Consider the following 12,456-nt stretch of genomic DNA (forward strand, 5'->3'; position numbering starts at 1 on the left):
ATAATAGTACAAAGGAGGACTTTTTGGGTCGGCAGGGGGTCTAATTCCTACAAAAGGGGCGTCCGCCGCCCCCCCCCCCTAAATTCGCTACTGTTTCCTACTAAATTTGCGTTTCAAAATTTGCATGGAATAACTATTTTATCCTGTTGATTATCCATATTGTTATTCACATTTGTTTTTAAAAATTACCTGCATCAATCTATTTTGCCCTCAAATTTAACTTCTGAACGCACGCAGGTGTTCTACGACCGCAAAAACTAAACTTACTATGAATCATATGTTGCCTTTCATTGGCAAGGAAAAAAACAAATATTGCGAATTTTGAAAGCACATGTCTGATTGTTAATGAAAATTCTGGTAAAATACGGTCTTTCCAATGTTATAGGTCGACGTGTTTGAATGGTGAATTTTGAAACCTAGGTCATTTTTCGAACTACGTTGATTTTTTTTTGAAATGATTCGATAATTAAAATTCCACTCCATCCACCATGAACCATACCATCAATTTCTGTCAACTTCCGACTAACCAAAATTATTTTGATTTCGGTTAACCAAATATGGCGAAAAAATAGGTAAAAACTTGCTGATTCAACTTCTTCAAAGACACTTTTTATTTCATCAAGGAACCCCTCCCATTTTGAAGCATTAATTTATCGCTATTATTGACGTGTAATCAGATCAAGCTTTTTAATCTTTTCTCATTTTTTGAACATTAATTCACATTTTCAAACTAAATTACAGGGTTTCGATGATTCAATTGAAGATTGTTTGTCTGGTAGCATTTAAAAATGTTTCATTTTTGTTTTTAAGCGATTTTTTATGGATCATTTGTTGGATTACTTTCATTAAATGCAAAGAAATATTCCTAATTAACACATACTGATCTCCTTTTAGTGAATTGATTTAACGGGCAATTTAACAAAAAGAGACCTAGTTTCAAAAGGACAATACTGTTTCAGATACCACCAGTGCTGCACCTTTGTCTGATGATGAGCTAATAAGGTAACTTATTTCAATAAATTTCCAAAACATTTTGTTAATTATCCCCCAACTCTGTATTCTTAACTTTTTAATAACTTATTGTCCAGGGAAGTAAGTTTCTTTATGATTTCTCTAACACAGAGGCGAAGTTGCGCTTCGCAAAACACTAGCAAGAACACAATAAAAAACAGCTCTATAAAGGGCATCAAGAGAAAGCAGAATAAGGCCTCGAATCAGTTAAACATTTGGCTACGTCTCGAATTCGCTCTGCGACCTAGAGATCATGAGTCTCGCGCGCTATCCATCAGCCTCGGGTGCTTAATAAACCACAAATAAAGCAGAGAACAAATGCTATGAAATTTCCAATGCTACAGGTCGCGATTATAGCAACAGTGCCATCAAATAAGGGAACACTTTCCACTTTCAATGAACACTTTTATTTTCTAATTTATTTAGAAACAAAGAAGGTTCGTACTAACACACTAACGTTCGAAAGTGTAATCATGTATTCAAAATAACTATGAATTCCCCTTCGTCAAAACAATAATGCCCACGCGATCCTCTTTTAAAAAAATTAAAAGAGAACCATGACACCAAAACATACCAAATTTTCTCCATTTTGCGAATAATTTTCAATATATTTTTAAACCACCCTTTCCTACCAAAAACCTGTAATAACCATATATTGCAGCCACACAAGATTTAATAGCTCCGCATGCGACAAAAAACTATCCGCGCTGAAAATATCAAACTTTCTCAGTAATTCTGAACATCATTGCGATGTACCCGCCCACAGGAATATGACAAATTTTGGAAAGCAGAAAAGACTCAAAAAATTGATAGATTCACTGAACAGCTAGCGCATCTTTTTGCAAAAACTAACTTACAAATTCACGTTTTTTGTGAAAACAAAAAACCTAAAGCTATCCAAAAAATTGATTATTCGCCTAATTAGAAGACACATGAAACTTGGCGAGTTATCTCAACAGAAATTATGAACATTCAAAAACCCTGCGATTACTACGGGATCGAAGTTGATCATAGGACCAGCCGACGCGGTGAGATTTTTTTGAGCTGTTCTCTTTTCGAACTTAACAAAATCAGAGTGTCATTTTTTCGCGAGTTTCGCGAACAACAGCAAAAACAGTTGATACAATTTCGAACTTGCTATCGGATTAAATCAAGAAAAAAGGTATTGGATTTCAGAGTGCTAAAGAAACGCTACGATTGCAGCTGGTTGACCATTTTCCGCGGCTGTTTTTGAGGATATCCAGAATGAGCATGAGGAGTACGAGAAAAATGTTGCTGTTGAAAATGCAATCAAAAATGACAAAAAAATGGATGCGGAGCTCACAGGTTAAATAATGCGATACAACACAGCGAGTAAAAGTTAAAAACTTTTACACATACAAACGAATTTTGTAGTTCAAATTCTAGACCCAAATTTTCCTAAATACTACGGTATGGTCACTTCAGACAACTGCATTCTATTATCAAAAATTCCCCATATGTAGAAAATGAACGCAAAACAAAACCAAAAGCTTATGCAGATTTATAATTTTTGGTACTTCGAAATTTAGAAAACTTTCTCGAAGTCTTCCACTTAGGAAAATTCTTTGAAGCTGAAAGCGCAATCGTAGACCAAATCGTATCACAAGTCAGAAAACTTCTGAAGTTTTTGGGAGGGTTTCTAATAATTAAAATTTCGATGACATTTCACGAAAATTTGTGCAGTACAACTAGCCGTGCGCATGCCAAATAATCGACGCTTTGAATAGTTTCCGGAAATAATTTTTTCAGCTGCGCTTTTGAACTCAAACAGGCGATCTTGCGCTTTGGTACAAATCGAAGAAACTAAAAATGCGCAAAAATTTATTCACAGTTTGAAAAAATTGTTTTCAGAAAAATGTTATTGACACTTCGAAAGCGCCATATGAAAACTCTGACGCAAGTATCATGAACCCAATTGACAGTTTATTTGTGTCCATAAATTTTAAATTTCAATTTAAATTGCCAAAAACAAACAAATTGAGTTTTGACGACGACTTCGATAAGCTTTTGTTGGAAATAGATATTGCCCAAAAAAACTGCTTCCAACTTCACTCAACATCGCGAAATATACTCGAAATTGGCAAAGTTATGAGCTATATTGGGTTTGCTACCATCTCCATCAAACGCAGAACGAGCTTTTTTAAAAGCCTTATTTTTTTTACTCAAAGCAGTAAAGAAGAATCAGCTCACGATAGAGATTATCAGCAGATTGATTTTGAAATAATTTAGAGGAAACTGGTAAAAAAAAACAGTCTCCAGAAAAATTTAAATTGCTAAAAAAAAACCTTAAAGTTTCGGAAAATTAAAAATGATGACAAAAATACTTACAAAGGCGAAGCGGAGCTTTACAACACTTGAGATGCACAAAAATTTGAAAAGCGAAGTTAAAAATTTTCAGAAGAATTGAGTTGATAGCATTACTTGAAAAAATAACTTGAAAGATGCAGCTACAAAAGCTATATGGTTGTATAAAAAAAGTTCATAAACAACCTGAATAAACATGAATATTAACTACCGGGCGGCAATAAATTTTTGGGTCAAAACCAGTTTGAGCCGATAACAAAACTGTTATCATAAAAAGTTTCACAGCTTTAAAATTTTTCACGACCCATCCAATCTGAAAAACAATCGCATGCGAATAAATTTGCTCTCGAAATTATGCAATACAATTTGACTGAGCCGAAACATAAATTGAAGCTGTTTAAACATTTAAAAAAAGAAACAGACTTGGTAAATTTACAAATTACTGAACTTTCAGTTATAGCAAAAGAATTTTTTTTTAAATTGGATTAAAACACATGCTCAAGAAAGCAAGCTAATAAAAAATCTATCAGATAAAATAGAGTTTAAAAACGGAAAATGGACAGACAGAAACTAGGGTGAAAACCACGAGCCCGAAAAAAAGTGAAATTCTTTTTTTAAAAAAATACAACTTAAAACGGGCTTTATCTAATTTTACAACTGAAGTTACACTAGTTTTATTTAAATTTTCAAGAAATTAGACTTCAGAAGATGATAGTGTCCACAATATGAAATGATCACTCTTTTGCCTAAATTTATTTACGGGAAAAAGTCTAGTACCAGATTGCAATACCCTTGCTCATCGCAAGGGTAATATTTCTGAAAAACTGTGCCGTTAAGCATACTTTTCACTAATTTTTTCAATAAAGTAATTCGAAATTGGGTATTAGGCTTTCTAAAATCTGATCTCGATCATAACAAAAATCTAGAAGTATTTGTAATCACAGTAACAAATAATTCAGTTTCTTTTTTTTGGTAGCTGGTTTGCGTTTTATGCCTCGAGGTTCTCAGAATAACTGCGGCTTTTCTTCTTACTCTAGATTTAATAATTCAAATCAGTAAGTTAAGCTATTTTCTGCATCCTGGTTTTTTCAGCACCGATAAAAATTCTGAACTTTTAAATTATTGATCGCACCGAGACTGAAAGGGATTATATATGATTTTTCTTGATCCCAACTACCTGATAAGCAGCATCAACCTATTCTTGTTGAAACTAGAAACAACATCATTATTCATTTTTCTACGATAAGCTGAAATTGTATGAAAGGCGCTCCTGCTGAACTTCACGACAGCTTTCCACTTGCCAAAGAAAAAGAACTGATAATATCAAGTCATATAATCAAAAAAACTCAAAGCAGCGCTGATCAACCCAATTTTCCTTCGTTGCCGGTAATACATGACAATACTTGAACAGCTTTTAGAATTTATCATGACCATGGGATTGTCAAAGGTTATCCCTGAGTAATGGTTTTTAAATTTCAGGTATTTTACTACTTATATTCCATTCGGCACTACTATGGCTTCCAGATTCACCGGACCCATGGAAGAAGCCATACCATACCACCCAACTCTCTACGAGTCGAAAAGAGCTTATGGCTTCAGTGTCGGAAAGTAGTAACACTCAAACTGTTTTTCGTCTAAATGTGATGATGCTTAAATATCTTACTATAGATCAGTGTCATTATTCTTCAGCGATGAATTTATTGCTACGATCAAAAACGGAAGAGCAAAATAAATTCATAATTCAATGCTAATTGGTGTATTGGTCGAAGGTACAATTTGGTAGATAATATGCAAAAATAGGACTTCAGTGATAAGTGAAACTTTGAAGACATAAGCCAACGGGAATCTATCAGAACACTTTTTAGTAATAATGCCATTTAGGAAGTTAGAAACAATATATGATCTCTTTTTTTTTTACAATAGATGAATGCCATGAAATGGATACGTATGCAATTCAAATTGGAGGACGGATTTTTTTGTTCTTTAAACAATATCTTTAAGAACCGCCTTTTTCAATCAAACAGCTGTTGGTCTATGATTCTATATCAAATTCGTAAGCTTCTGCAAATTTAATTGAATAATAGGATTTCATTCAATTATGCCTCCAATATGAAACTCAAAAAATATCACACGAGAGCACTTTTAAGATGAAATCTGTTAATTATATCTAGAGAAAAATGGACCTTGATTTTTAAACATCAAAACTTCTATCAATCTGAAACAGAAGTGATGTAAATAGATCCGATAATGTGATCCAAGTTAATTTTTCAGAACCTAGTAACAATTTCCCGCATTATGGCACCTAATAACGAAACTTTATATAACGAACAATTTCAACACTTAACACAAAGATTAAACTTTAAAACAAGCCCTTTTTTTGCCACAGGTAAACTCTAAAAATATAGCCAACATTAAGTTGGAAAAGTGTCAATAAATTCAAGGACAAAAAACCGAAAAAAAAGTTTTTTTTTCAAAAAAATTTTGGACACAGGCGAACTGCGCTTCACAAAAATCGCGAGAACACGACAGAAAGCAGCTCTATAAAGAGCAATAAGAAAAGTTGAAACAAGCATCGAATTAGTAAAAATTCGTCTAGGTCTCGAATTCGATCTGCGAACTAGAAATTATGAGTCTCACTCACTAATCACTCAGCCACGGACGCTTAATTACTCACAAACACTAGCCACAAATAAAGTAGAGAACAGATGCTATGCAATTTCCAATGCTACAGATCGTAATTATAGCAAAAGTGTCACCAAATAAGCCAACACTTATAACGAAAACTTTTATTTGTGAGTTGACTTAGTAAAAAAAGAAGGTTCGTACTAATAAAATAACGCTAGCAAGCTGGCTTGTGTAACTATCGAAAAAAAATCGATCACTAAAAACAAGCCAGGCTCTTCTACCGTTTCTTTCTACTATGGCTATTTTTTAGTCCTTAAACATCATTTTTACAGCGTAAAAAAGCCAACTGACAGTTGGAAAAGATTAATGAACGCAATGAAACAGAAAACAAAACTAAATTTTTGAAAACACTTCAATCTTGGAATTTTACAAAAAAAAACCTATGTCCTTGAAGCTCTTTGAATTTCACAAAAAAAGTATGATTGTTGCTTGTTTGATAAATTTAAGCCAATTTGAGAAAACTGGACCAACAGTTAAAATGTATTTCGCGGGGAACTCCATTTACCAGATTCCATTGTTTCTATTCGAAAGTGGAGTTTGCCCTCCATTTAACAAAAGAAATGAAGTGAACTTAAAAAAATCTAAGTAAAAAAAATCACGAAGACCTGTATCAGAGTACTCACCGCGTTCATTACTCTTAATCATTTATTTACGAAATTTTATTTGAGAACAATGTGTTTTTAACTGCGGAATGCATTCACGTGCCAATTTTCATAACAATTAGACTACGTGGACAAAAGTTGGAAAATAAGCATGGCCGGTGGAGGGGAAACGGATGAAAAGGCACATACCCAAATTTAGAAAACTGTGGGTCAAAAGCTATTTTTCAAATTCCGTTGAGAATTCTGAAAATTTAAGTCTTCTTTTTTGAAACAACGACATGCATTTTTTCGCGTTTTTATTATTACAGAGCGTCAACTGCCTCCTTTCAGCAAACTAATTTGGACTGAAATAAATCAAAAGCCAAATCGCAAAAATTCAAAACTGAGCGTTTCCTGAAAAAAATTACGACACCTAAATCAATGTCTTCATTTCGCTCATCGACACTTGATTGATCCGTTTTTACCAATCTACATTTTAGACACACTCTAGAAAGGTCATAAATATAGCTTAAATACTCTAAGCAGACCATTTGTACTCTACGAATGAATGAATGGGACATGAAGCTGAGTACCGACTAGTGTATTTACAAAATTAGCTACAGAAGTTTTCATGGTTAGGTTATGTTCAATCACATGGACACAGTTTTAACTTAATCACTTTAAGCCCGCCAAAAAGTAATTCATCCCGATTCCTGGTCTTGCTGCTCCTGTTGTGCGGCTGCTGCCAATTTGTAATGGTGTCTCCTCAGATCTCCTAGTTTTGTTCGTTCTCGTTCGACACTTGCTTCCAGCTCCATCAGTTTTATCTAACGAATATAATCAATTCATAGATTCAGAACACAAAGTTCTTCTCATTTTCAGAATCAGCAACTTTAAACAAATGTATCTACAGACATACAGCTATGTAGTTACACAGTCGCATTAGGCGCTAACCGCTACAAGCCTCGAGATAGGCGGCGCGGCGACAATTCGTCGAAAGCGACAACTGGTCCGAAGCTACAACTGGTACAGTTGAGGAAAGGCGACAATTCGCACCAAGCGACAAATAGAAGACATTCTCTCCCAGTGGCCAGGCGTTTTCGAGAAGTTTGTATCTCTGTTCTGGTAAGCATGTAACACTTATGATCCCGATTGCGCCATACCAGTTAAATCTTCCTAATTGTCGTCGATGCGAGTTATCGCTTTTTCAAAAAAGTACCTCATTACCGCATTCGACCAATTGTCGCTTTCGACTAGTTGTCGTCTCAAAGAGATGGGTCGCCTAGAGCAGGTTGTAATTTGAAGTCATTATCCAAGGCTTCGGCACCTTAAAAGAAACAAAACCACGGATAAAATTCATTTCCCATTACTTACATGCGATTCCATCTCTTTTTGCTTGGCTTGATGCAAATTCAGACTGCTGAAGTCCATCAAAGCTGAAACAAAAACATAGCAAACTAACAATTGGAAGAGAGTAATGAACGCAAGGAAACTTTTTTTTCAAGAGCCTTCAACTTTTGAATTTCGAAGAAAAAAATAGACGACCTTAAAGCTCTTTGAATTTGTAGAACAATTTATGATGGACACTTTTTTGTTAAAATAAACCCAATTTGAGAAAACTGGATCAATACGTAAAAGTTTTATTTCGCTGGGAAATCTGATAATTAATTTCCATTTTCGAAATCAGAAGTCGATCACGTTTTTCGTGATCTTTACAATTTTGCTAATTTGGACTGAAATAAATCAAAAGCCAAATCGCAAAAATTCAAAACTGAGCGTTTCCTGAAAAAAATTACGACACCTAAATCAATGTCTTCATTTCGCTCATCGACACTTGATTGATCCGTTTTTACCAATCAACATTTTAGACACACTCTAGAAAGGTCATAAATATAGCTTAAATACTCTAAGCAGACCATTTGTACTCTACGAATGAATGAATGGGACATGGAGCTGGAAATGCTCTGAACTTAAAAATTACAAGTCAAACCGCGAAAAAACAAAAAACTCAGCAAGACCTATATGAGTACCCACTACGTTCATTACTATTAAAAATTGGAAAATCAAATCTAGCAATCAAAAATCTGACCAACTCAAAACATAGCCAACAGGTTGTTGGAGGAAAGGTCACTGAACTCAAGGGAACCAAAAAACGATACTTTTTAAAAATTTCTTAAATAAACAGGCAGCAGGAAAATCTACCGTATTCCAATCTACCCTATCACACTATATCCTATACTCCAATCTACTCTAAAAATATATCATGTTCGTTAGAGATATTTCCATTTCGTGGATCTTTCATTTCGGACGCTTTTTTCATGAAACGACCTCAATGAGAGAAAACTGGGTCAAAATGGAATTTTTTATTCAGCCGAGAAATCTCAAAATTAAGTTCAAATTTGAAACTAAAGTCACTAACGTTTCTTCACGCCATTAACAATTTCGTTATTGTAGAGCCTAATTTGCCTTCTTTAGCAAATGACTTTAAATTGAATCAAAACTCAATCAAACTTAAGTGTGATCAAATTTTGACTCCAAAAAAAACTACACCCAAAAAAGTATTCGCTTAAGGAAGACCTAAAAAATTTTCTTCAGTCTGTCCATTGACACTTAAAAGTTGACAAAAAACTCCGGTTAAAATTTTTTTTCTCACAAAGATACAATTTTTCTACTTACGTGCTTCTGTGAAACAAATTTCACTATTGGCGCAACAAAGACATCAGCAACAATCATTGATGCCTTCAGAACAATTACTTCAGTAGTGAAAATGTACTCACAACTGTTCTCTTCCAAGCTCTGGGCTTGCTGAGTGGCTGCAATGACCTCTCCAGTGGAGGCCTGGACCTGTTTGGCCAGACTAGTGACCTGGTTGGCAGCCAGGACTGACTGAGGGGATGCCTGCTGCTGCACTTTTGTGGCCAGCACCAGATGAGCGATAGCTGAGACGATGCCCTTTGCACAAGCATTGATAGCCACGAATCGCCCACTGCCTTTCATAGCAGCGTCCGCAGTCTCGCTAAAAACATGTGAATTTTAGGAATTCACATTTGTTTAAATATCTCACTTGAAAAATATACTTTTTTTTCAAACAGAACCTTCAGATTTGATTCTATAGCCTACTTTTAAATATTTTTTCAAACTCACAACTTCTTCCGCTTATGTTTGATTACTTCAATGAACAAAACATAAACCAGATAATAATTATTCAGTCTTTATAAATACAGAATCTCTTACAGATCGTTAATTTGTTAAAAGTGTTTTTGATACGAACACAAGCATGTTAGCCGACAGGCCCAACGATTTTCCACCGGAAATCAGTCCTTCAGTCCAGGAAGAATTCTTAGCGTAGAATTCTTTCTTGTTAGAAGATTTGGATCGCGTGTCTACCAGCTCTTGTTGCATTGCTTTCACTGCTAACATCAGCTGCTTTATCAACTGAAAAAAAAACAGATCATAATTTCAACTGGCAACGGTTCAAGAATAAGTGATTTAAAATAGAGAGGATTCCATGTTATAATTCGAATTGATAACGTTTAAGAATCGATTGTTCATAAAGGGTTCATAACTAACTGTCATCAACTTGGAGCAGGATGCAATTAGAGATGAATGAACTTGAAGTTTAACTCCACTATTTTCCTCCGAATTCAGCTTGAGAAGATCCTGAAAAAAACTATAAATGAAGTAATATGAATTGAGAAACTCCAAATTTGTATACTTTAATTATCCGAGGACTTTCAGCGTATTTATCAATTTCTGCTATCAATTATCTATCAATTTATCTATCAATTTTTGCTATCAAGCTGAGACACTTAGCATAATTATCAGGCACTTAGCATAGTGGTAAGGCGTTCACTATGAAATCGTCAGATCGTGTATTCGATCCCATGCCATGGCAATGATAGTGTGTGAGGACAAGCTCTCACTTGACCTCCAGCTTCAAGTCTACCACAACCTGACCAGATTTGGCTGCAATAGTGGTACCACGTAAAAGTTCTAGACGCAAAAAAACGGCCTTGAGTAGCAAAAAACAGCTTCTCTCAACAAAATAACACTGTCCTGAATGCGGGGAGATAATACAAATGGAATATCCTCGAAAGGACTGTTAAGGCCTACTGATAGCTCCTCTGCGATTCGCAGGAACTACATTATTATATTCTATTTTTCTTCTATAGTTCAGTTTACAAAAAGCCAAAAATTTCAAATTGAATTTCCCCACCTGGAATTTGTTGGAGGCCTCATCCACCGCACGCGAAGCAGTTCTCATTTCGTCCTCTAGAACCTGTTCAAGGTCAATCTCCGCACCTTTTTCAACACCACTCGCCTCATCCTTCAGCTCCTATAGCAAACGACACACATTTCGATCAAAGTAAATTATATTACCTAAATTAGGTCGCCAACTTTCATGCGCTCTGTTCTCTATTTTGCGAAAACTAGTAAGTTTTGGTAAATTTTCTATGAAGTTCAAACCGTTACCTTAATACTTGTTCAGGAGTATTTATGCAGCTCATTTCTTATGATGTTCGCCAGTAATTAACTAGCTGGTGTCCTAGTGTGCATAAGTGTGACGTTAAGAGGGGATCGTATGACTTTTTGATAGTAGTTAGCTAGAACAAGAAACTGGCTAGCTCATTAGTCAGATCTTAAACCAAATTATACCTCTCGAACAGAAATAAAACCGTCACAAATGGAAGCACAAAGTGTTTCGATGCATTGCTATGAAATTAAAACGGAATTACATAACTCAAAACACAAACTAATCCAGGGATTGTATGCGCAGCTTAAACGCCGAGCAAGATGTCATGGAGCTGTACTGCTTTATGAACAAAATTGGTGAAATTATTCCCGGACTTTGAATGTGTCGACCTTAAACCGCAGCAGAAACTAATCCAGGGAGTGTATACGCAGCTTGAACGCCATGGCACGCCATGTCACGGAGCCGTACTGCTTTAAAAACAAAATTAGTGAAATTATTCGAGGACTTTGAACGCTTCGACCTTAAATCGCAGCAGAAACTAATCCAGGGAGTGTATACGCAGCTTGAACGCCATGGCACACCATGTCACGGAGCTGTACTGCTTTAAAACAAAATTAGTGAAATTATTCCAGGACTTTGAATGCTTCGAACTTAAATGGCAGCATAAAACTAATCCAGGGTTTGTATACGCAGCTTGAACGCCATAGCACACCATGCCACGGAGCTGTACTGCTTTAAAAACAAAATTAGTTGAAATTATTCCTGGACTTTGACTGCTTCGACCTTAAATCGCAGCAGAAACTAATCCGGAGAGTGTATACGCAGCTTGAACGCCATGGCACGCCATGTCACGGAGCCGTACTGCTTTAAAAACAAAATTAGTGAAATTATTCGAGGACTTTGAACGCTTCGACCTTAAATCGCAGCAGAAACTAATCCAGGGAGTGTATACGCAGCTTGAACGCCATGGCACACCATGTCACGGAGCTGTACTGCTTTAAAACAAAATTAGTGAAATTATTCCAGGACTTTGAATGCTTCGACCTTAAATGGCAGCATAAAACTAATCCAGGGTTTGTATACGCAGCTTGAACGCCATAGCACACCATGCCACGGAGCTGTACTGCTTTAAAAACAAAATTAGTTGAAATTATTCCAGGACTTTGACTGCTTCGACCTTAAATCGCAGCAGAAACTAATCCAGAGATTGTATACGCAGCTTGAACGCCAAGGCACACCATGTCACGGAGCTGTACTGCTTTAAAAACAAAATTAGGGAAATTATTCCAGGACTTAGAATGCTTCGACCTTAAATCGCAGCAGAAACTAATCCAGGGTTTGTATACGCAGCTTGAACGCCATTGCATAGCATGCCACGGA

General features: G+C 35.7%; 1 protein-coding gene across 1 annotated transcript in view; it reads right to left on the reverse strand.

The window, feature by feature from the left end:
• Window positions 1-5,442: 5,442 nt before the first annotated feature.
• The window catches only part of LOC134844621 (huntingtin-interacting protein 1-like), a 477,037-nt gene continuing 470,023 nt past the window's right edge, over window positions 5,443-12,456 (reverse strand). Inside the window, exons 18-23 of the mRNA XM_063861395.1 lie at window positions 10,819-10,938; window positions 10,173-10,262; window positions 9,874-10,037; window positions 9,380-9,618; window positions 7,977-8,038; window positions 5,443-7,429 (exon numbers count right to left, since the gene is read on the reverse strand). Coding sequence (XP_063717465.1) covers window positions 7,304-7,429; window positions 7,977-8,038; window positions 9,380-9,618; window positions 9,874-10,037; window positions 10,173-10,262; window positions 10,819-10,938 — 801 coding nt within the window. The 3' untranslated portion in view covers window positions 5,443-7,303. The remainder of the gene's footprint in view (window positions 7,430-7,976; window positions 8,039-9,379; window positions 9,619-9,873; window positions 10,038-10,172; window positions 10,263-10,818; window positions 10,939-12,456) is intronic.

This window comes from Symsagittifera roscoffensis, chromosome 1, assembly GCF_963678635.1.
Source record: "Symsagittifera roscoffensis chromosome 1, txSymRosc1.1, whole genome shotgun sequence".
NCBI lineage: Eukaryota > Metazoa > Xenacoelomorpha > Acoela > Convolutidae > Symsagittifera > Symsagittifera roscoffensis.